Source organism: Neofelis nebulosa, chromosome 3 (genome assembly GCF_028018385.1).
Source record: "Neofelis nebulosa isolate mNeoNeb1 chromosome 3, mNeoNeb1.pri, whole genome shotgun sequence".
NCBI lineage: Eukaryota > Metazoa > Chordata > Mammalia > Carnivora > Felidae > Neofelis > Neofelis nebulosa.
In genome coordinates, this window is record NC_080784.1 from 52,248,099 (window position 1) to 52,273,950 (window position 25,852).

Sequence of the window (25,852 nt, forward strand, 5' to 3'; positions counted from 1 at the left end):
TCAATTTCACTTATTTCCACTCTAGTCTTTATTATTTTTCATTGGTTATTTAGGAGCATTTTTCCCCTTGTATTTGTGATTTTCCCAATCTTTTTATCTTGTTATTGATTTCTACTTTTCTTCCATTGTGGTTGAAGAAATACTTTGTATGATTTGAATCCTTTTAAGTTTATTGAGGCTTGTTTTATGGTTTAATATATTGTCTGTCTTCGAGAATGGTCCATGTGCACTTGAGAAGAATTGCATTCTGCTGTTGTTGAGTGGATTATTCTATAGTTGCCTCTTTGGTCTAGTTGCTTTACGGTGTTGTTCAAGTCTTCTGTTCCTTGCTGATTGTCTATATTGTTGTTCTATTATTGAAAGTAGAGTCTTGAAGTTACCACCTATTATTGAAGAATTGTCTATTTGTTGAATTGTCTGTTTCTTCCTTCAATTATTTTGTATTTTATTTATATATTTTAGAGCTCTTTTGTCATGTATGTATGTTTATAATGATTGCATCTTCTTGATAAATTGACCCTTTTATGACTAAAAAAGATTTTTATTTGTCTTTATTTAAAATTTTTTTAAATGTGTATTTATTTTTGAGAAAGAGAGACACAGAGTGTGAGTGTGGAAGGAGCAGAGAGAGAAGGAAACACAGAATCTGAAGCAGGCTCCAGGCTCCGAGCTGTCAGTACAGAGCCTGATGTGGGGCTTGAACTCACAAACTGCGAGATCATGAGCCGAGTGAAAGTTGGATGCTTTACCAACTGTGCCACCTAGGCACCCCTATTTGTCTTTAGTAACAATTTTTTTCTTAAAATTTATTTTGTCTGATATTAATATAACCATTTCAGCTTTCTTTTGGTTGATGTTTGCATGGTGTATATTTTTTCATTCTTTTACTTTCAACCTCTTTGTGTCTTTGAATCTAAAGTGTGTCTCTTGTAGACAGCACATAGTTGGATTATGTATTTTAAATCCATTCTTCCAGTCTCTGTCTTTTAATTTGAGTCTTTAGTTCATTTAAGTTTAATGTAAATATTGATGAGACTGTATTTATTTTTGCCATTTTGCTGTTTTCTGTATGTCTTTGTCTTTTTTGTCCCTCTCTCTTCCATTACAGTCTTTTGTGTTAGATATTTTTGTATGATAACTTTATAATTCCCCTATTTTCTTTGTGGTTGCTCTTAAGTTTATGTCTTTTTTTAAGTTTATTTATTTATTTTGAGAGAGAGAGAGAGAGAGAGAGAAGAGAGAATGAGTGGAAGAGGGGCAAAGAGAGAGAGGGAGAGAGAGAATTCCAAGCAGGCTCCACACTGTCAGTCCAAAACAGGAGTCCAACACAGGTCTTGATCCCATGAACTGTGTGATCATTAACTGAGCCAATGACAAGAGTTGGATGCTTAACCAACTGAGCCACCCAGGCTCAGCCCCTGAGCCCCAGCCCCTCTTGAGTATTCCTTATAGGGCAGATCTACTAGCAATAAGTGTTCTGGTTTTGTTTATCTAGGGATGTCTTAGGGTGTCTGATTTTTGAAGGAGATTTTTGCTGATGTAGAATTCTTGGTGGATGGTTTTTTTCTTTCAGCACTTTGAATATGTGATCCCACTGCTTTCTGGCCTCCATGGCTTCTGGTGAGCAATCGGCTGTTAATCTTCTTAAGGTCCCTGATATGTGAGGAGTCACTTTTCTCTTGCTGCTTTTAAGACTCTTTCTTCATCTTTCATTTGTAATCAAACTGTTTATTATAAATTGCAAATCCACCGTCATCCTGCTCATGTTTCATCACTCTTATTTGGAAGGATTGCACAGAACACTTGTTAGTGCTTTAATTCAACACTTACAATATCTTGTGGCATTTCTCTGATCTATCAATTTGTGATTTAGTAATATGTGATTTTGTTTTTCATGATCATATATCATAGTTTTATGGAACTTTAGAATAATATTTATGTGATCCATAGCCATAATTTATTCTCCTTATAGATTCATTGAGCACCTGCATAATATGGAAGCCTTATGCAAGACTTTCAGTTTTCTTGGATTAGTGACACAGCATGGCACAGCCTGAGAATGACACATCTGGTTGATAAAAGACATACTCAACTAAGTCCTGTACAATTAGAATGAAGGTGTATTGTTTAGACAGAATATTTTGGGACCACAGAAGAGGAAGTTACTGATTTTTATATTTGCTAGATGAGCAAACTGAGGAATGTATAAATTAAGCAATTTGGGACCTTGAGGTTAAATACCTTAGAGCCAAGGACTAGAACTGTTCTGGGCTCTTTCTATGAAACCATGGGGATTCTAGAGTATAGCTACCCTGTACTTTCAAGCATCAAAGGTCACAATGATATCTTAAATGAAATAGCAGAAAATGGTTTATCAGAAGTCAATGCTGTTGGTGCGAGGACTTGGGTACCATACCGTGGCTTCTTGTTTTCGCATGTATTAACTAAGCTGCAGAGGATGAGGCTTTAAAAGATGTGCATGCTATAAATAAAAATAAACAGCATTTATTTATACTTATTAAATTGTAGTGGTATGAATTTAGTAAACAAGTGACTGTGTTGAAACTTGAGGTTCCAAATATGAAAATATACTTAATTTTACTAAATCCACCCCTGAGTTTGTTCTTTCCCTTTTAATTTATATTTATGGTTTGCAAAGAATTCTCTCCCCCCCTTCATATCCAGGAAAATTTTGCATGGGTACAGCTTACATTAGAATTTCCTTAATAATAGGATTCACTGTTCAATCAGAACTATGTTCTTTTCCCATAGGGTAAAGCATGACTTATTTGGGCATACAGTTTTAATTTTAATCTGCATGCCTCCTTTTCTATCCTCCCATGATTCTTTGCAGCAGGGCAAGGAAAAGCAAGTCTTATAAAAAGAAATACAGTATGTGGTGCTTATTAAAGTTACATACATCTCTTCTCACAGGAGAATTTTGATTTACTGCAGGTTGTGCATATGTCGCATATGGACATTTCTAGGGAACAGATTCCTTATCGCTGAACAGTGAATGGCTTCTAGTACTCCATTATTGCTCCGGGAACATGTTAGTAATGATTATGAAAGGTAGGATACCATGAAATCTGTAAGGTGATTTGGCAGAAGTCGATGCTGTTGGTGCCAGGATTTGGGTACCGTACCACAGTTTCCTGTTTTCAAATGTATTAATTGATCCGCAAAGGACATCTTTTGGAGACAAGGATTCAGACAGACTGGCACAGGCTGGACCTCCGCCAAGACTGCTCGGAAGGTTGCCATACTGGGAGCAAAAGAGTGAGAGAGGAAGAGAGAGAGAGGGAGAGGGAGAGAGAGAGAGGCAGAGGGAGAGCTGAGGAAAGAAAAAAAGGCAAGACTTGGCACAGCTCAGTCAAATCAGCTTCTTTTGTCTGCTTTCTCGGCTTGAGCTTCAGGAAAGAAAACCGTCCTGGGGTACAGAAAAACTCAGAACTTTTTGGTTTTCAAACTTAGAAGGCTTTTTAAGTCTCTTGGGCTATTTGAAAGTGTTGGTACATAACAATGACGTTTAGTCACCAGTATTAAGGGAAATAAAAGCCTTTTTCAAAATGAAGCTTCCACAGTGTCCATGCATTTGGGAAATACTGTATTTGATTTTTTGCATGTATGATTATACCATGAGAGACAGGATTAATATAGAAGATGGCAAGGCAAATTTCTAATTAGAGAGAATATTAATTTTCTACAAAATAAAGTTTGTTCATCAGTACAAACCTGCTTTCAAATCAAATCAGACATCCTTCGGAATGTGTTCAGAACGTAAGTTTTTAGATTTTATTTTATTTTATTTTTTCCCATTTGTAGACATTCACGTTTCAAGGAGCCTTTCTAAGATTTTATGCAACCCAGCCAGGAAGTCAGAGTAAAAGTTGTTTTATCCATGTGTTTAAGAAAACGTTTTCTTAAAGCAACAGCTTTTATTTCTGCTGCTTCATGCTGTCCTAAACTACATCCCCCAGCAAATGAGTGACAACACTGAAGACCAGAAAGGCAAGCTGAAGACACCAGACTTCGTTTGAAGGGCAAACAAGAAATGTGAGCTTGGTCATTATTTTTGTGTGTGTCTTTGCTCTGAACCAGTTTTTGGAGGTGGGTGGGGAGGTGGGTGGGGAGGTGTCTATGTCTAAAAGATGTGTGCGATTAGGGAATTCTCATTGTGAGAAGAAAATGATAAAAGGTAATTTTTATGATGTTGGCAGAAATGGCTGGGAATGGTAGAGAATAGAAATTTAATCTTTTAGATAAGAAGTAGCAAGCTGTGTTTGCAATACTTGGAGAAAAATTCCATTATTTTTAGTTGATTAGATTGTATAATTAAACGATTACTGTAGCTTGGCTTTCTCAAAATGTTTTAAGTAGAAGGAAAATCTAGAAAGTTCATGGATTTGCTTTTCAGTACTACCCAGTATTTTACTTAGATGTACACTTTGTATCTAATTTCTTAATAATAAAGTTTCTATTAGGCCTGCTTATGGTTGGATTGTGATAGTTCTGCTCTTAAAAATCAGCATTATTGTAGGAGAGGGTAACTGTAAGGCACGTATTTTTGTGGACCACCCTCATTGTCAGTAAGTAATCTGTTTCTAAAGAAGAGAGTTTGAGTTATAGCATTAGGTTATAACTTACTGTGATAATATGTGTTCTTTTTATTTTATATACTAAAAGAATACAGGGAAATCGTATATTCACATAAGTACTAACCATTTTGGGTAATATAAAAGACTGCTCCATGATCTTTCCTTTTGTTTTGAGTATGTAATCATGGATTTCTTAATCCTTTCACAATTTTTTTTTTTTTTGTTTATAGCTTTATATTACCGCGCGCCTTAAATGATCAATTGTTTGAAGTGGTTTTTATGGTATTATAATGACACACATCAGCAATTCTGAGAATGGCATTTAATATACAAATACGAGTTAAAAATATGTGAAATCTAATACAGGTGTTTGCAGAGTTGAGCTTAAGTATTTCCTTCAACTTTTTTACTAATCAACATTTTGATCTCCAGTAAAATGAAATCACTTAATGTTCACGTGGGTTGCCAAAGTGACAACCTTTGTTTTATAAGCTTCTTTATACACCACCTCGCTGATATTCCTAAAATGGACGCCAAGACATAAAAGACATGCTGATAGGCACTGGAAAGGAGATGCTTGCATGGCTACAGTCTTCTTGTTGAACTGCTCACGGGATCATTCACGCCTATGCTAGCAACCAACAATATATGACACAAAAAGAAAGTTCAGCAAATAAGTTTAAATTAGAGCTACGTTTTCATTCTGACCGTCTTATTACCGATTTATATTTACTTTCATTTACTTTTTAAACCTTTAACATAACCCCGTGTCATTTTTAGGTTGCCTAAATATGTGACTTCTTTAGTTTCTCTAAGACCATCTCCCTTAAAGTTAAAAGGATCATTTGCTAGCTTATTTCATAACTTCTTTGCAGCGAACTCAGTGAGAATAAACTGATCTTCAATCCAGACTATTTTATGTCCAATTTTTTCTGACAGGATAATAAAAAATAAGTGAATTAGAAAACAGAGATCTCAGAACATACCTTAAGAAATATTAAATTTTTTGATACTGCTAAAGCTCCATTTTATGGTGTTTAGTAGACTTAAGATTTGATAATAAATATTAGCTGTTACACCCAGTAAAAGTTTCTGACTAATATATTCTCTCCGGCCTACTTGTTACATATCTTAAAATGAAAAAAGTCCCATATTAAAATGTCCCTTGTTGACTGAGTGTCACAGACACTCCTTTGTACAACCTTTTAAAAAGTTAGGTTTAAAATTATTGATTACATTTTCAAACACATACATTTAGACTTAACTTAGGCACTTTGCTTTGCTTCTAGACCTTTTATTTTACAAACACACTGACATTTAGGCTGTGAATTATTTCCATATCAGTATTAATATTTCAGATCTTATTTTAAAGTATGTAAATACTAGTAGTACGATTGTAAACGAACTCTATCTCAGCGTATATCACCGTGGTTTGAATTATATATTTTGAAGTAGAATTATTAAGATAGAAATGGATTAATATTTAACTGCTGCTTGATACCTATTATTTAGTCCCATTTAGGTATGTATACCTGAACATGCAAGCACGTAATTCTGTAAACTAATGGAAACCTCTTAGGGGGCCTTCGTCCAGGGTTTTATAATTATGCAGTCATTTCTTCATTCATTGAACAAATGTTGATTGAGTACCTACTTAAGCATGCTAATATTTTATTGACGAAGTTATTTTGGGTGACAGGGAAGGATACCACATGCATAGATGGAAGAGAGAATAGATTTAAGATAGAAGTACAAAAGCTTAGAAAAGAGCAGCACTGTAATGAGATTTATTTCAGCAGATTAAAGTATGTTAAATTTATTGCACAATGTACGTATTCTAGAGTGTTGTTTTGAAAACTCAGGAGATTAGTTGTAGTCCATACAGCTATAGGAACTTTGTTTTACCATTATTTAGGTTGCCGTATCTTATTGGCCAGAAAGCTTCAGTTGTTCAAGTCTTCTGATGGACGTGTACGAAAAGCAATTCAAATGTTGTGAGAAAGAAATTAAATAGGGAAGATTGAACCACTGCTCACGTGCTAGATTTTACAGGCATCAAAATAGATGTCATTGAACCTTTGAAGATATGGCTGCAACATGAAACAGTGGCCTGTTTATGAGGGATTTTTTTTCCTTTTTTTTTTTCCTGACAAAGAGAAGGGGAGGTCAACCTCACATCAGTAGCCCTTAGGAAGTAAGTTTGCTGGGGGGTGGTGTATTTTAAGTGCACCAATCAGCCCACTCTCCGTGCTGTCTGGTGTTTTGTTTTGTTTCCTTAGTTTTGTTCACTAACATAAAGACTCATAGGCATAATACATCTCTTGACTCTAGACATTAGTGAGCATTTAACTTAGTGGGCTAACTTTATTCCATGTGGTTGTTCTGTCATCTGAAAAGAAGGTTCATATTCTTTTTCTTAAAAATTTTTAATGTTTATTTATTTTTGAGAGAGAGAGAAAGAGAGAGAAAATGCAAGTGGGGGAGGGGCAGAGAGAGAGGGAGAGACAAAATCTGAATCAGGCTCCAGGCTCTGAGCTGTCAGCACAGAGCCCGATGTGGGGCTCGAACTCACGAGCTATGAGATCATGACCTGAGCCAAAGTCGGACGCTTAACTGACTGAGCCACCCATGCGTCTGTAGAGGGTTCATATTCTTAAGAGGAAATAAAAGTCACATGAATCAGGGAGGTGAACTTGGAGGTTTCTCTGGTGGCCAAGACCTGTGTCAGGGCTGGTGGCAGATAGAATGAGACGAGAAATGTTTCAGCTGCAGGTATGCGCTGCTGAGATACTCAACAAATATTCCCAGAGGGCCTGCTGTGTGCCAGGCCCCATGCTTGATGTAGGGGAGACAGAGTTATAATTTCTGCCCATTAGGAATTCAGAGTTGCAGGGAGAAGAAGGATAAGAATAACCAATGTGTATCTCTCTACAGTTTGCCAGTGCTTTCACCTGCATCTCATTAATTCCAGCAACAGTGCCTCGCACTGGTACATTCACATGGGGTGAATCCACCCAATAAAGATTCATTGAAGGAATAAACCAAGTTATTCCTTGGCAGATTATTATCTTCTTGAGTATTATTTGATTAAGAAAACTTTTCCCCTAATGGTTGAGGAACAGAAAGTACTATGTTTACTTTTAATCTGAGTCTGTGTTGCTGGTTATGAGTTTAGAGGGAGTAGCATGTAGGGCCACATTCTTTGTCACCAAGTTAGAATCCCCTGAGGTAACCATTGGAGACAATATAAAATAAGGACTTGACTGGTATACAATGGCGCCAACTGCTCATTCCTCCCATGCCAGCCCTTTATTGTTTTGCATTCTCCCTCTCCTCATTTCTCCAAAGGATCCCAGAGCTGTTGGCATTGGTGGTGTGGCCTAGGCCAACTGATTGTCTAACAAGTTGAAAGTCTTCCTTATGTGCTCCTGTGGGAAGAAGGCTGAGGGGATCGTGGTGAGAGAAAATTGTGGAGAGCTGAGGGTGCTGCTCAATAGCTGGTTTAGTCCTGCCAATAACTTCTCTGAGAGTGTGAGAGTTGATGTGGGATCTTGAGGCTAGACTGGACTATCCAAAACAGTCAACACTGAGAGTGTGATAAGACGTTATGAAGATTTGCTCTGGCCAGTTCAAAGGTCTTTCTGTAGAGGTGTTTTGAGGCCCAGGAGAGGGCGGGGCAGAGTCAGGACTGTTGCGTATAGTTATGAGGGGGTTGAAATTCAGGCCCAACTTTCCTGCTTTAGGAAGGTACAAAGTCACCCCAGATGAAATGGTGGCACTGAAGAGAGAGAGAGCATGGGGGGTGAATCCAGGCTTGGAATCAGGACAGCAAGAACCAAAGAAAGTCTGGGGGTCTGGGGCAAAGGAGGGCAGCATTCCAGTGTTTGCCTGTAGGATCAGGTCAGATAGGAGATGTGATCAGCAGGGTTCCAGAGAACATAGTGAAATGGGGTGAGATGGATATGTAGAAATTCTGGTAAGGTGAAAAAAAGGTTCAGAAAATACTGAAGTTAGGAATTTATTCTGAGACCAAGCAGGTCATGAGTAATAGCACCACCTACAAGGCTTGACTTAATTTGGTCATTGGTTGTGCCAAGGTTATTTTATTTTCCTAAAAGCAATTGTAGAAAAGGAAAGAAGTTACCTGTTTGTGTTCTGTATTTCACAATGTTCTAATAATTAAAATTTTCTTTTCTGTTTTATAGTTAAGAATCTCTTGCTTCAGTATAATTATAATGCCTCTAATGTATGGATCTTGAGGTTTTGTGGAAAATATGGTATTAAAGTTTGGGGTTTTGTTTTTTGTTTTTTTGTTTTTTTGAGAGAGTGAGCGAGCGAGCAGGAGAGGGGCAGAGGAAGAGGGAGAGAGAATCTTTTTTTTTTTTTTAATTTTTTTTAACGTTTATTTATTTTTGAAGGAGAGAGAGACAGAGTGTGAGCAGGAGACAGAGAAGGGCAGAGAGGGAGACACAGAATCCAAAGCAGGCTCCAGGCTCTGAGCTGTCAGCACAGAGCCCGACGTGGGACTTGAATTCACAAACTGTGAGATCATGACTTGAGCTGAAGTCAGACACTTAACTGATTGAGCCACCCAGGCGCCCCAAGGGAGAGAAAATCTTAAGCAAGCTCCACACCCTGCACAGAACCCAATGTGGGGCTCAATCTCCTGGCCTGGAGATCGTGACCTGAGCCGAAATCAAGAGTTGGCTTCCTAACCGACTAAGCCATCCAGGTGCCTGTAAAGTGTGGGTTTTGAAGAGTTAGCCCCTCTGTAGTGATGCCATCCTTTTCATTTCAGATGCCTAGTGACATTCATATCTCCTTTTTTGGTAGGCACTGTAAGTTACTTTCCCTTACTTAGAAAGGTTGAATTGTTCCCCGGGACTCAGGAATGCTTTATCCTGGTCCTTTGAAACAAATAGTCCTCCATCATGATGGGTTAGAGGAAATGGGTTTCAGAGTCTCACCAACCTCAGTTTGAATTTTGACTCCATTTTTTACTTGTTGAACTTTGGTCAAGTTATGTAAACCCAGTTTCTTCATGTGGAAAGCAGAGATCATGCTATCTTCCTCCAAGTTTGTTGGGAAGAGACATAAGGAAATATATGCAAAGCTCTTAGTATACTCCATGATCCAAAGTAAGTGCTCAATAAATGATAGATACTGTTCTTTTTTTAGTTAAAATTTAACAAAACCTGTAGTAAAAATACGTAACATAAACTTTACCATCTTAATCATTTTTCAGTGCACAGTTCGGTGGCATTGAGCATATTCACACTGTCGTGCAGTCATCACCACCATCCATCCATAGAACTCTTTTCATCTTGTGAAACTGAAACTCTGTACCCATTAAACAGCAGCTTCTATTCCCCCTCCCCCTAGTCCCTGTCAGCCACCATCCTACTTTCTGTCTCTATGAATTTGACTGCTCTGGGTACTTGATGTAAGTGGAACCATATAGTATTTGTCCTTTTGTGACTGGGTGTTTTACTCAGCCATGATATAGTCTGTGTCAACATTTCCTCACTTTTTAAGGCTGAATGATACTCTGTTATATATATATGTAAAATCATGTTTTATTTACCTGTTATTCTGTCCACGGACACTTGGGTTGTTTCTACCTTTGGCTGTTGTGAATGATGCTGCTTTGAGCATGGGTGTGCACATAATCTGTATGAGTCTTTGCTTTCTGTTCTTTTGGGTCTGTACCCCAGAGTGGGATTGCTGGATCAATAGGCAGTATTAGCACTCATAATAGGATACATTTTTGAAAAAGTTGTAAACTACAATGATATGAGTTGAATTTGACTTTTCAGTATAGATAATGATAGAAGGTTATAGACTTGACTATGAGCTCATAATGTCTACCTTTTTTTTTTTGTAGAAATAACCCAAATATTACATTCATCATCTTTAAATTATTTTACAGTATAGAATTTTTCATGGTGTGTTAATCAGGGCAATATTCTAATTACTCACATAAAATAGTATTTATACAATGTCATGGGATGTAATAGTCATATTTCATTTTTAATACAAAGTTGTTTCTTAGCCTTCTTACCATTTCTGTTTAGAAAACTTCCTTTTGCCATTCTAACAGGGTCAGTCTGCTGGTAACAAGTCTTTTAGTTTTCCTTCAGCTGAGAATGTCTTGATTTCCCTTTTTCCTGGAGGATATTTTTGTTGGATATAGAATTCCAGGCTGATAGTTCCTTTTTTTTTTTTTTTTTTTTTTTAAGCACTTGAAAAATGTGCCATTTCCTTCTGCCTCTGTGGTTTCTGGTGAGAAATCTGCAGTTATTCAAATTGTTTTTCCATTCTAGGTAAGATGATGTCTCTCCCCCACTACTTTCTTTTTTATTATTTAAATTTATTTATTTAAATTCAAGTTAGCATACAGTGTAGTATTGGTTTCAGGAGTAAAACCCAGTTATTCATCACTTACATATAACACCCAGTGCTCATCCCAACAAGTGCCCTCCTTAACACCCATCACCCATTTAGCCCATCCCCACAACCACCTCCCCTCCAGCAACTCTCAGTTTGTTCTCTGTATTTAAGAGTCTCTTATGGTTTGTTTCCCTCTCTGTTTCTATATTATTTTTCCTTCCCTTCTACATATGAGTGAAATCATATAATTTGTTTTTCTTTGACTGACTGACTTATTTCACTTAGCATAATACTACACTCTAGTTCTATCCATGTTGTTGCAAATGGCAAGATTTCATTCTTTTTGATGGCTGAGTAGTATTCAATTGTATATATAAATACACCATATCTTTTTTATCCATTTGTCAGTTGATGGACATTTGGGCTTTAACCACACTTTGGTTGTTGTCAGTAGTGCTGCTACAAACATTGGGGTGCATGTGCCCCTTTGAATCAGCACTCCTGTATCCTTTGGATATATACCTAGTAGTGCAATTGCTGGGTTGTAGTGTAGTTCTATTTTTAATTCTTATGAGGAACCTCCATACTGTTTTCCATAGTGGCTGCACCAGTTTGCATTCCCACCAACAATTCAAAAGGATTCCCTTTTCTCTGCATCCTTGCCAACATCTCTTGTTTCCTGAGTTATTAATTTTAGCCATTCTGACAGGTGTGATGTGATATCTCATTGTGGTTTTGATTTACCTTTCCCTCATGATAAGCGATATTGAGCATCTTTTCATGTGTCTTTTAGCCATTTGGATGTCTTCTTTGGAAAAGTATCTATTCATGTCTTTTGCCCATTTCTTCACTGTATTATTTGTTTTTTGGGTGTTGAGTTTGATAAGTTCCTTATAGATTTTGGATACTAACCCTTTATCTGATATATCATTTGTAAATATCTTCTCCCATTCCATTGGTTGCCTTTTAATTTTGCTGATTGTTCCCTTTGCTATGCAAAAACTTTTTATCTTGAGGTGCCTGGGTGGCTCAGGTGGTTAAGTGTCTTACTCTTGGCTTTTGGCTCAGGTCACAATCTCACGGTTCGTGAGTTCAAGCCCCATGTCGGGCTCTGTACTGATAGCACGGAGTCTGCTTGGGATTCTCTCTGTCCCTCTCTCTCCGCCATTCCACTCCCTCATAAATGTAAATAAATAAACATTTTAAAAAAGAAACTTTTTATCTTGGCAAGGTCCCAATAGCTATTTTTTCCTTTATTTCCCTTGCCTTCAGAAACAAGTCTAGTAAGAAGTTACTGTGGCCAAGGTGAAAGAGGATGCTGCCTGTTTTCTTCTTTAGGATTTTGATGGTTTCCTGTCTCACACTTAGATCTTTCATCCATTTTGAATTTATTTTTGTGTATGGTGTAAGGAAGTGGTCCAGTTTCATTCTTCTGCATGTCGCTGTCCAGTTTTCCCAGCACCATTTGCTGAAGAGATGGCCTTTTTCCATTGAATACTCTGTCAGGGGTTCTTTATTCTGTTCCATTGATCTATGTGTCTGTTTTTGCGCCAGTATCATACTGTCTTGATGATTACAGCTTTGTAATACAGCTTGAAGTATGGAATTGTGATCCCTTCAGCTTTGGTTTTCCTTTCAACTTTGCTTTGGCTAATTGGGGTCTTTTCTGGTTCCATACATATTTTAGGATTATTTGTTCTAGCTCTGTGAATAATGCTGGTGTTATTTTGATAGGGATTGCATTGAATGTGTAGATTGCTTTGGGTACCATAGACATTTTAACTATATTTGGTCTTCCAACCCATGAGCATGGAATGTTTCTCCATTTCTTTTTGTCTTCGATTTCTTTCATAAGCTTTCTATAGTTTTCAGCATACAGATCTGTTATCTCTTTAGGTTTATTCCTAGGTATCTTATGGTTTTTGGTGCAATTGTAAATGGGATCAATTCCTTGATTTCTTTTTCAACTGCTGCATTATTAGTGTATAGAAATGCAACTGATTTCTGTACATTGATTTTGTATCTTGTGACTTTGCTGAATTCATGTATCAGTTACAGCAGTGTTTTTGGTGGAGTCTCTTGGGTTTCCTATGTAATGTATCACGTCATCTGCAAAGAGTGAAAGTTTGACTTCTTTGACAATTTCTATGTCTTTTGTTTCTTTTTGCTGTCTGAATCCTGAGGCTGCAACTTCCAGTACTATGTTGAGCAACAGCGGGGGGTCTCTCTCACTACTTTCAAACTTTTTTCTTTCTTTAGTTTTTTAAGAGTTTGATTATGATGTGGCCTTGGCCTGGATTTCTTTGGATTTATCCTGGGTTCACTCAGCTTCTTGAATACGTAGGTATATGTCTTTTGCCAGATTTTTAAAAAAAGTTTGTTGGTGTGTTTATATATTTATTTATTTTAAAGTTTTTTTATTTATCTTGAGAGAGAGAAAGTGAGAGAGAGCATGAGCAGGGGAGGGGTAGAGAGAGAGAGAGAGAATCCTAAGCAGGATCTGCACTGTCAGTGCAGAGTCTGATGTGGGGCTCGAACTCACAAACCCATGAGATCATGACCTGGGCTGAAATCAAGAGTCACCTAACCAACTGAGCCACCCAGGCACCCCAAAAGTTTATTTATTTTTTCAGTAATCTCCACACCCAACATAGGGCACATGTGACTCATGACTACGAGATCAAGAGTCGCATGCTGTACTGACTGAACCAGACAGGTACCCCTGTCTTTGCCAGATTTGCAAATTTTTCAGCCATAATTTCTTTAAGTAATTTTTTTAGGTTTTCCCTCTATTTTCTTTTCTTCCAGGACTTGGGATGACATAAGTGATAGATTTTTTTTTTTTTTTTAAATTTTTTTTTTCAACGTTTTTTATTTATTTTTGGGACAGAGAGAGACAGACCATGAACGGGGGAGGGGCAGAGAGAGAGGGAGACACAGAATCGGAAACAGGCTCCAGGCTCCGAGCCATCAGCCCAGAGCCTGACGCGGGGCTCGAACTCACGGCCCGCGAGATCGTGACCTGGCTGAAGTCGGACGCTTAACCGACTGCGCCACCCAGGCGCCCCAAGTGATAGATCTTTTGTTATAGTCCTATGGGCGCTTGACACTGATGCCTTTTGCTTTTTTATTTTTTTATTTTTGTTCTGTTTCTTTCTTTGTTGTTCAGACTGGGTAATTCCTGGAGTTTCTATCTTCAGGGATACTGATTCTTTCCTCTGTTTCTTCATTTTGCTATTAAGCCCACCTAGTGAGTTTTAATTTCAGTTAATGTATTTCATCTGTTGTTTCTTTGCTGAGACTTTCTAATTTTTCATTTATTTCATGTCTGTTCATAACTGTGGAAACATTTTTATGATGGCTGCTTTAAAAATTGTTCTCAGGTGATTCCAACTTTCTTGGTGTGGGCATCCGTTGATTGTCTTTTCTCTTTCAAGTTGAGATTTTCCTTGTTCTTGGTATGATAAGTAATTGTGATTATATCCTGGACATTTTGCTATTACGTTATGAAACCCTGGATCTTATTTAAATCTTCTTTTTTAATAGACCTCTCTCTCTGACACCATGCCTGTAGGGGAAAGGGGGCACTTCGTCATTACTGCAAGGTGGGATTGGAAGTCTAGGTTCCTTATTGGCTTTTATTTACAGCCTGGAGTGAGAGGAGTGCCTGGTTACTGCCTTGTGAGATTCAGGTTCCCTATAGGTGATATTGTTATTTAGATTGTTAGTTTTGTACTGGTGAAATAACCTGAACAGTCCCTGGAATGTGTATTCCTTATAGTTAGCTTCTATTGTTTGTGCTCTTTGTGTTTGATAACTTATTTCATGATGTGTGTGTTCTCACTAGCCCTAATCACCAACTTCTATATGATTAGTGTTTACCCTTAGCACAGTGAATAAAAGATTGGAAGCGAAGAAACAAGATTATAGTTTCTACTTTATTAACTTTGAAAATTTATTTTCTAAAGGAGGGAAAAGCTTGTCTGTGCAAGGTTTCCATTTTTCCCACTAATAATATGTAACATATTGTAACTTATTTTTAGAAGAGGTCGGTGTATTAGAAATAGAAGAAATGGATTTGATGGGGGACTTGAAACATTTCAGTGATAAAATATTTCATTTGCTAACTCACACCTATGGTTTCAAGTTTATAACACTGATCTTAAAGATGATGCATATGATTTTAAAATAATAGATTTTTGGGATTCTTAATGGTCATCTGTGCAATAGTAATAACAGTACCAGATCCCAGGACTGAATCACTTACTAACTGGTTGATCTTAGGGAAAAACTCCATAACTCTAAACATTGACTTTTCTTCTCAGAAGAATGGGTGTCATAATACCTAAATCGGAGGTTGTTAGGAATATTAAATGAGGTAGTACACCTGAAGCCATTTAACTGAGAGCTATTACACAAATATGAGAGATAATTATCTAGTCTAGCTACTTCAAGCATATGACTGTGATGGGTAAAGATAATGCACCTGATTCTGTATAATTTGCAGGGCTGTGTATCCATAGACTAGGGGTTATATACATATACCTTTAAAATGCTTTAAAAGGTCTTAATTATGAAAACTTTGAAACATATCATGAGGTACTGAATAAAACAGTAAATCCTCAGGTACTCATTATCCCAAATTAACAAATGCCATATTTATTTGCTCCAGATCTTTTTTTTTTTTAAAGAAAATGAAACATTAGGAATATAAATAAAGCCCCATTCTTTCAACCCTGAATTGGTGTAGAACATTTCTATGCACATTTTTGTAGTATTACTATGTATATATGTAACTATGTTTTGCATAATTTAAAATGCATTTAAAATGATCTTCTGCAGCTGTCTTTTTCCTGGATAGAATTAGATATTTCTGAGATTGATCCATGTTGTTACTACAGGTCTGATGCTGCAGAGCATTTCATTTTAGTTTATCCTTCTTCTGTTGTGGCCATTTCACATTTGTCTTGTGCTAACCATGCGATGATGGACACCCTGCACATGTCTTCTGTACATATTTGTGGTCTCAAGGGGAATTACCTAGAAATGAAGCTCAGTTGCCAAATATGTCAACTTTACTCAGTAATACCAAATTATTCTCCAAAGCATTTGTACCAGTTAACATTCCTGCACTATCGTATCTCTGTATCTCCTATACCTTTGCCAGTACTGGTGGTATCAGACTTAGATATTTTGGCAATCTGATGTGCAAGAAATATTTTGCTGTTATTTTTGTTCATTGATTACTTAGTGAGTTTACCCATCCTTTTTTTTTTTTTAATTTAATGTTTATTTATTTTTGAGAGAGAGACAGAGTTTGAGTGGGGTAGGTGCAGAGAGAGAGGGAGACACAGAATCTGAAGCAGGCTCCAGGCTCTGAGCTGTCAGCAGAGAGCCTGACGTGGGGCTTGAACTCACGGACCATGAGATCATGACTTGAGCCAAAGTCGGATGGTTAACTGACTGAGCCACCCAAGTGCCCTTTACCCATCCTTTTTTAAAAAATGTTTATTTATTTTGAGGAAGAGAGAGTTTGTGCGCCCACATGAATTGGGGAGGGGCAGAGAGAGAGAGAGAGAGAGAGAGAGAGAGAGAGAAAGAGAGAGAGAGCATCCCAAGCATTCTCCATGCTGTCAGAGCAGAGCCTGACACAGGTTTCATTCCACGAACCATGAGATCATAACCTGAGCCAAAATCAAGAGTTGGACGCTGGATGCTTAACCAACTGAGCCACCCAGGTCCCTGCACATCCTTTTATATCCATAATTTAGGTTTCCTTTTCTTTGTATTCTCTATTCATACTCTTGGCACTTTTCTTTTAGTTTCATTCTTACTAATTTGTAACATATTTATTACAAATATTGTACAGTTCTTTATTACACGGGTTAAAATATCTTCTTCAATCTTTGACTTGTTAATTTTCCTTATGGCAGCTTTTGAAATCAGCCATGGTATATGTTTGACAAATTAGAATAGTTCCATTTTTTATTTTCAGAGATGATTTTAGTGGTACTACTTACAATCCATGCTTTTGGATGTGGCAGGGAGGGCTAATGAGACTAACATTTCTTTTAATGTACCAGAATTGTATCTCCTTAATTAACATCTGGAGGATAAAATTTCTTAATTTCCACATAGACTGTTGGTCAGGTGAAGTCATGGGGCAGGTTCTGAGCACCAATCATTGAATTAAGGACTATTGCGAAGTTTTATTTTGTTATTTGCATAGCCTCTTACAGCACACCGATAACATGGGCACATTCCCATTGCATCAGCAGCCTTAGCAGATAGGATTTCTCGAGTCCTTAGAATGTTCTGTTGATCTTATTACAGTGATTTCTATACAGTGAATAATCGCGGTGCAGTAAGCACTTTCTCCTTTCTCTAACCAGTCATCTTGCCAACAAAATAACTTAATTGAGAAATGCAAACTGTTGGGGCAAGTGGAATTGAGTTGTGGCTGAGGCTCTTTGGGTATCTTTTGTTGTGCAATCAAGTAGCACTTATTCACCAACTTCCCTTGCTGTCCTGCCTAAAAAAATCCTACCTAATCTCCCAAATCATTTTGTAAAACAAAAGAACACACAGAAGATTGAGAAACCAGGAGGACTGGGGGAGTGCTGGGTAGTAGGGCCCTCCCTCTTCTTTCCTTGCTAGTTACTATTTATATGTGAACTGCTTTGATAACTATATATAATCATATCTCTGTCTTAAAATCTGAGTGTGAAAGTATGCTCTCTTCACTATACTGGCAGGCATTTTGCTTATTCAGGCCATTTGGCACCCATGCCCATAAGATGATAGTTTGTCGTAACCAAGGGTCAAGTTCTAGGTAGAAATGAACAACTGATGGAAAACTGGCCTGCAATCCAAATCTTCTTTTCTTTTTTAATTTTATTTACATTTATTTATTTATTTTGAATGAGAAAGAGAGCTAAAGTAAGGTAAGGGCAGAGAGAGAGGGAGGGAGAGAGAGAATCCCAAGTAGGCTCTGTCCTATCAGCAAGGAGCCCGATGTAGGGCTTGACCCCACAAACCATGAGATCATGACCTGAGCTGAAATCAAGAGTTGGTCACTTAACTGACTGAACCACCCAGGTGCCCTGCAAGTCCAAATCTTAAGGAAAAGCTCCTGGTCTGGATTTTGCAGATTTGCCTTTCTTAAGGGCAGTGGCCTTATGCTTCCCTCAATGCATGTTCGCTTTCTTATACTTGCTTGCTATTTAGTGCAGTGAATAAGCCTCAGACAACACAGAAGGAAACCAGCTGAATGTCCTGTTACTGGCTGAACTTTGATCAAAGTCTTCCTTCTTCCACTTACTGAATTCTTTCCTGGAATCAGCAGTTGGCATCAGTCACCATCTCTGTACAACTCCTTCACTATTTAAAAGTTTTATGGAAAACTTCAATAAAGAATGTGTGAAAAGATTATCCTTTGTTTAATTGCAAACTCTGTTTTTTTCTATGTTACTTATGTTACTATAATCCTCTGACACACACACACACACACACACACACACACACACACACACACATTTCAGGTGTGAGAAAATTGAGGCTCAGCGAAGTCAAGTGCCTGGCTTAGTGACAACCTCAGGGCTCAAATCAAGTCTTCTGCCTCCAAATTCCTTGTTCATTCCATCATATGGCATTTGTTCACCCTGTGATGGGCTCGCTAGGAGAAGAGCAAGTTGCTACTATTATACTAGCCCTTCCCATATACCACTTGGGACTGTGTGCATAGGTCAATCCCCTGCCCTCCGTTCATTCGTTCAAGTGGTCAATCCATTTATGTAATATCTGAGTGTCTGTTAGAGCTAAGTGATGAGGATACAGTGATGGACCTACACACTGCCTTCATGGGGCTTCTTTACTGGTGAAGAAAGACCACACATAAATTCAATCAAGTGTAATGACAGGTATGACAGGAAAAGAAGAGGATCCTAGTTTAAAAAGCCTCTTTTCCTTCTTCAACATAAAGAGAGAATAAAAATTCAAGTATTTTAGAGAACATGGACCTCTTGGAATGTGAGACTCTTTTGCAGTTTTTTAATATGACACTGACTAGAGAGCCAGAGAATAAACAAAGAGTCCAGAATTTTAGAATGCTAGATATCATGTAGTTTGCTTTTTTGTAGCTGAACCAATGGGAGTCTCCTTTTTTAGCCTTCTGAGAAGCAGAACTAGAATTTCTGGGCAGCTGTTTCCCATGCCAAATAGCACCTAGCAAAGAGGTGCATAATAAATTATTCTGTGGGTCTCTGACTCAGAATATTCTCCTCACTTAATCTTCTACCTGGATTCCTTTTAATGCTTTGGAATAACAGATCAGTAGAGATGAGCTTTGTTTGGCTATTTCTGGATGTAAGTGTTAGGAAAGAAAAAGAAAAAGAAAACCAGAAAAACCCAATGTGCAGTTTAAATAAAGAAAAATGAGTTTTATTTCCAAGAGAGCTTTTGCCATTTTATTAATGCTTATTCTCCTTTAGAGAGCTCATTATTGAACGGAGTGTGACAGTAGTTTACCATGGTGAATGTGTCTTGTCTGGGCCAGGGGATGAATTAGAGCGTTGATAAAGGCCAGAGGAGGGGGCGGAACTGTACCTAAATTACCCCTAGATAGTTGCCAAGCTATTCTACTTTTTTAAAGACCTCTAGAGAGCATCCTTAATCGCCTCCAGTTTCCCTTTTCAGTGTTTAATACCTTTGCTGTCAGGAAATTCTTCCTCATATTTAACCCAGTTTTCCCTTGCCACAGCTCGATCCCATTTCTCTTGTTGTCCTTGGCGGTGACAGGATAGCAGGTCATTATCTTGTTGGTAATATCCTTAATGTCCTTGAAGGGCATCGGGAAGTTTCTCCTAAGCATACACGATCCCCAGTGAAATGAAACATGTTCCTTTTCTCTCCCCTCCTCCCCCTTCTCAAGGGTCCTATTTGGAAATATAATCTTTGACATTTTGCACTTAAGTATCTGGTCTAAATATTCACACCAGGCCTGTCTTGAGACATCCATTGGCTCCATTCTTACTCCAAGAGCAAGATTGTTCGGTCGCTTCCCTTGCTATTGGTTCATTCCACTGGCTGGTCTTTGCTGCCTGCCCTCTAGGTGTGAGGTGCCATTCTGGAGGCTGAAGGGGGTGTGACAAGGAGTTTCTGTCTCTGACTTACACTTACAAAGAGGGACTGTGGTGCTTCTCACCATTCATAATCTCACCACAGACTGACAGTTCATGGATTGGGCCTGCTGTTTTCTCTTTTCCATGAAAATATTTTATTCCAGTTCACATTTTGGTACATTTAGTACCTTTTCCTCGGAAATATACGGTGTGTCAATGAAGTTGGCAGTATCTGGCTATTAGTGTGCTCCTCCCTCTCGATTTAATTTTATGAATGCCACAAGGGAAGTTGGAACATACAAACTTTGCTTCACAAGTGATGGGTGAACATGTGTGTTTCCCATGGGATTTCTGAACCATCCTCACAAAGGGGTGTGATTGATCTTTTATCTCCCCAGCACTTCTCAGAAACATGTGACATGTTTTAAGCAAACTTCATGACCGTTGGTTGGTTGTCAAGTGAGTTGTTGGGAAATTTACTTTATTTTGTGGTTGTTGGTTTCTGTCTCCTTATTCCTTTCACCTAAACACAAAAGCAGCTCAGAGCTTTTGCCTGGCTGCCAGTGTGGGCAGCCCTCCCACCTCGGCTGCCAAGCTTTTAGCAGATGAAATAAAAATCTATTTATAACTGGTCTCTGATGGGTTTCCTCCCTACCTGTGGTAGTGCTCCATCAGCAGGTGTACTGAACAGATGGAGAAAGGTTTTAATTTTTTTAGTTCAATTAGATCAACTCTCCAGGTTCAGACCAGCACATTCCCTTTTCTTACTTAGTTTCTTCCTCTTGGCATTAAAATTGTTGAGCATAGCAAAACACAAATTAAGACCAGGAGATGAAATGCATATAGTGCCTGCCTTTAAAATAAATACTCTGGCAAAGGAACCACATTTGACACTGGACAGTGTATCAGTTTTAACCCTTCTCTCCCTAGCACCTAATTTTAATGTTATTTCAATTAATATTTGGAGTATGAAAATGCTGAAGTGTACACATGCTTTCTGTTTCCTTGTGTGCTTTTAGCGTTTGAATTTACACATTTTGAAAATCTATCATGCTGTTTTTGAAGAACAGTTTGTCTCTGATGGCAATTCAGTAAATATTGCATAGAATTGAAATGAGGAGCTGAAGTCATTAATTTCATGACGTTCACTTGACATCTTTTTTCGCCGATGGTTGAGTTGTCCAGGATGTGATGAAATGGTAGCATGTCTGAACGTGACCTTATCTAGCTCTGGATTTTGCCGTCACTGGCCAGTGTAAGATAGGTTGCCATCATTTCAGACCTCAGCATACTTCTAGGAATGTTCTGCTTACCACATTTGCCCTTAGTAGGTTCTATCATCTCTTATTCACAAGATCCTAGATTGCAGTTAATCCCTGGCCCTCGGATGTGAGGCCAAGGCTGACTGCCTCACTGAATGATTCACGCATTCAGCAGACATTTACTAAGCTCCTGCCCAGTGTTATGACATTGCTGTCACCGAGGCCCACATTTAGGCCACACTGTTTCCTCCAGCACCATCCCAATTATTTAGTTAATATCTATTTGTAGCTGGGTTTGAAACAAGCAAGATTCAGCCTATTTCAGTATATTTTTTATTCAGATATTAATAGAAACAGGCTCCTCTTCCCCTACCCCCTTTATTTTGCTCAATTCTTTTTTTTTTTTTTTTTTTAATTTTTTTTTCAACGTTTTTTATTTATTTTTGGGACAGAGAGAGACAGAGCATGAACGGGGGAGGGGCAGAGAGAGAGGGAGACACAGAATCGGAAACAGGCTCCAGGCTCCGAGCCGTCAGCCCAGAGCCCGACGCGGGGCTCGAACTCACGGACCGCGAGATCGTGACCTGGCTGAAGTCGGACGCTTAACCGACTGCGCCACCCAGGCGCCCCATATTTTGCTCAATTCTTAATTGTTTTTGGGTAATTTTTTTTCACGGATGTGGATTGCCCAGATTTATGGCTTTCTCCCTAGCCTCTTTTCCCATCTTCTTGAAGGCCCAGTAGGATTCATATCAGGGGTGTCTGGAGCGAAGAGAAATTCAAATAAGTTACTGCTGGCTAGAAATAGGGTGAACGGTTTAGTTAGGAGAGACAGTGTGAATGAGAACCACCGCCGTTCCCTCATGTCATTGTCGGATGAGTGTATTTGAAGATTCTCTTTAGTTGTTTCCTGTACTTTTTAAAATGCCTCTCATATTTGGACAATGACTTAAATATTATCCAGCAAAACCACTCCTCTGATCCTTCTATCTCCTTTGCAGAATCTGTGTCAAGTGACTGTCTTGGTTTTCACAATAGAGATCTCGCTTTCTTCAAGGCTGGCTGACCTGTGCTATCTTTGGTAGGTTTTTCTATTAAGCTGTGATGCTGTGATCTTTCTTCCTATTACTTTCATGTGCTGATCCTCCTTGTACCTTTTGGGGTCACACAGAACAAAATCTAATTCCAACATGTGGCAGCCTTTCACACATTTGAAAAATATCCCTCTGTATTCAACCATTTATATATGACATGATTTAGCTGCGTGGCTTTCCTCTAACCCGCTCCAGTTTAGTGACTTCTTTATTACGGAGTGGCATGCAGAACAGGGGGCAGCATTTTAGCCAGGTGCAGTCTGACAGGTGCCGGGAAAAGCCAGATCATCACCGTCCCAGTCGGAGGTCAAACAAGGCTGAAAGTTTCTTATTTGCTTGATTTGACTAAATAGAGCATCTTACTCCCCCAGTAGGACAACAGAGTTTCTCTCATATCCAAGGACAGGAGGAGTGTTTCTGGGCTGTGATGGATTCACTTTGATCATCTGGACCTGGCTTCTGTCATGCCTTGGTACCTGCTTACATGGCTGTATGATCATGGTATGCGGATGTGTGGTGAATGATGTTAAATGGGTGCCTAATGACAAATTTGGGGCCATCCGGAATGCTTCTGTGGCCTGTGAACATAAATCATTCCACCTCCCTCTGGCTCCTTCCTTCATTGCAATGCTACACCACTGCATAGTTTCTTTCTCATAGGGCCACCTAATCTTGTCTCTTTTTTAAAATACTTTGTAAAAACCAAAGCAATGGGATGCTAGGCTCTCAAAGTATATAAAATAGGTTCCCAGGTTAACTCTATCCATCTCTTCTCCTGTAGCAAGAAGAAACATCATAGGGAGGGACCATCAGACAGGCTTCTTGGTAATTTCTTTTTTTTTTTTTTTTTTTTGCTTAGCATGAACATATCATGCATCATTTCCAAGGGGAAGGCAATATGACTGGGATGGGAGTATCTTAATGTGGAAATGGTCAGTCTTTCCAGAGGTACCTGGCACAAGGTAGGCACTCTAAATGTTTGCTGAAGGAGTGAATGAGGCAGAAGCTTTTGTTCCATGTCATGGATACTATTGTTTCAAAAGCTACTGTGCCACGAAAATAGCAGAGTGTCCTTCAGCCTCCTTATGGGTCCTCACCTAATTACCACATTTAGGTGGCTCTAGAATAAAGATGTCTCAAATCTCTATTAAATATGTCAAATCCCCAAGCTGCCGTAGATTAATACTATTTCTTTTTCAAATAGTTGCCTAATGGAGATTCAGCCATACCTAGTTTCCTTTAAACAGTACTCATTTAACAGATAGGTTTTGAATATTTTTCATGTGCTAGGTGTTATGCTGAGAACTGGATGCGGTGGAGAGCAAAAAATTCAGATCTCTGTCCTCAACACAGTGGGGGGAAAGACCAAATATCTATTACATAGGTGTGTGTGTGTGTGTGTGTGTGTGTGTGTGTATGTGTGTGTGTGTAATATATCACCACAAATTGTAAAGTACAAGTGTCAGGAGCTATGAGAACATATATATATATATATATATATATATATATATATATACACACACATATATATATATATATACTCATACACATATATATACACATATATGTGTGTGTGTGTATGTATATATATTTTATGTATATATATATATATATATTTTTTAATTTTTACTTTTTGTATTTCAGAGAGAGAGAGAGAGAGAGAGCACCTGAGTGGGGGAGAGGGACAGAAGGAGAGAGAGAATCCTAAGCAGGCTCCACGCTCAGCATGGAGCCTAACGGGGGGCTGGATCCCATGACCCTGGGATCATGACCTGAGCCAAAAACAAGAGTTGGACCCTCAGCCAAATGAGTCACCCAGGTGCCCCAGGGAAGATTGAGAACATATTTTTGAGCTACTACTATGTGCCAGGCATTTTGCTTAGTACTAGGATTAGATAGAGCAAGGATGTTAAAAAGGAAAAGAAATTTAACTAGGTAGAGTCTATCATAAGGAAACTAAAAATCCAGGTGCAGAGAAATAGAAACCATTATGGCACAATATGAGAAGTCCCATGAGAAGTGTTATGAGAAAAGGGCTATCCAATTACAGAGGTAGGAATGACCAATTCTTTGCTTCAATGAACTTGACATTTGAATCGGATCTTAAGTGATGAGTAGAATTGTATCAAGTGTAGAAACCAGAAAAAGATATTCCAGGTTCCAGGCAGGGAAAAGCGTAAGTGAAGACAGAGCCAAAACTACATGGGATACCTGGGGCCTGGCAAATAGTTCTGGGGGCTAGAGCATAGAGTGATGGGTGGAGTTCTAGAAGGTAAAGTGGGAAGGAGGTGGTGTACTTTGTTGAAGACCTAGAAAGTTAGGTCCTTGATGTAGGGTAAACCTCAGATGCACAACCTCAGATACAGAGGACATAACAAGGAGAGTGCTATGTCAAACTCTGTAATTTGAAAATACTAGGTTAAATGGATGATTTTCTAAGAAAATAGAAAGTACCAAAATCTCCTTTAAAATAGGTAGGAGAACATAAGTAGGTAAAGAATAATGAAAGGCATAGAGAAAGCTGTTAAGAAATTAGGATCTAAAATGCCATTGGGATTATGTAGGTTATGAAAATCTTCCAGAACACAGGGAAAGAAGGAACATGTTCTTACTCATGTTATTAGATTGGAATAGCCTGTTAAGGACAGTCAGGATAAAAGCCCAAATGTAAGATGTTAGGAGTTTTAAAAAGAGAACTTTTAGTTTCTCAGTGGAGCCAGCACTGTGCTCCGTGTGCTATGTCCTTTGAACACACCATCTCATTTAAGCCTCACACGGCCCTTAGTGACTGCATATTCTGTGATTACTGGGGGAAACTGAGGCTTTAGTGAAGACTGGCTGGGCTCATTTCATCTGAGCATACAGCCTTTATTCCTCATGTTGTATTTTTGTGGTTGTTCTTTTTTCTTGGTCAGATTTGTCGGCAATTGGTCTACTTTATTATTCTTTTCAAAGACTCAGTCCGTAGGTTTATTTATTAATCCTAATAGATTTTTTCTTCTTTATTTGCATTTTGTTTGTTCTCTAATTCATCAGTCAGTTCTGATACCTAAGTCCCAGCTTTTATCAACATTCCTAGACTGCCTACTTATTTGAAAAGAATAATTTACCACTATCAGGTAGAGTTTACTTCAGAAACACAAGGATAGTTCAATACCAGGAAAGCTAGTATTGTAATGAATCGTATTCATTCGTTAGAGGGAAAATGCTCTATGATCATCCTGATAGTTACTCAAAACCATTTGATTTAATCCAACATCTACTTTTCCTTACAAATAAAGAAACAAAAGCTCTTTGTAAATGAGATCTAGAAAGTGACTTTCTTCACACAATAGAGTATCTATAAAAAGTCATTAGCAATGTCAATTCCTTGGTGAAAAAAAACATTC

General features: G+C 38.3%; 1 protein-coding gene across 5 annotated transcripts in view; it reads left to right on the forward strand.

The window, feature by feature from the left end:
- The window catches only part of MSRA (methionine sulfoxide reductase A), a 462,739-nt gene that overhangs the window by 43,120 nt on the left and 393,767 nt on the right, over positions 1-25,852 (forward strand). Inside the window, exon 1 of one of the 5 annotated variants that reach the window (XM_058720808.1) lies at positions 3,470-3,780. The exons of 2 other annotated variants lie outside the window; for them this stretch is intronic. In XM_058720808.1, the coding sequence (XP_058576791.1) occupies positions 3,768-3,780 (13 nt within the window). In that variant the 5' untranslated portion in view covers positions 3,470-3,767. Of the gene's footprint in view, positions 1-3,469; positions 3,781-4,122; positions 4,199-22,912; positions 22,965-25,852 lie in introns of those variants that run through there. 2 more of the 5 variants (XM_058720806.1, XM_058720807.1) reach the window with 2 other exon arrangements.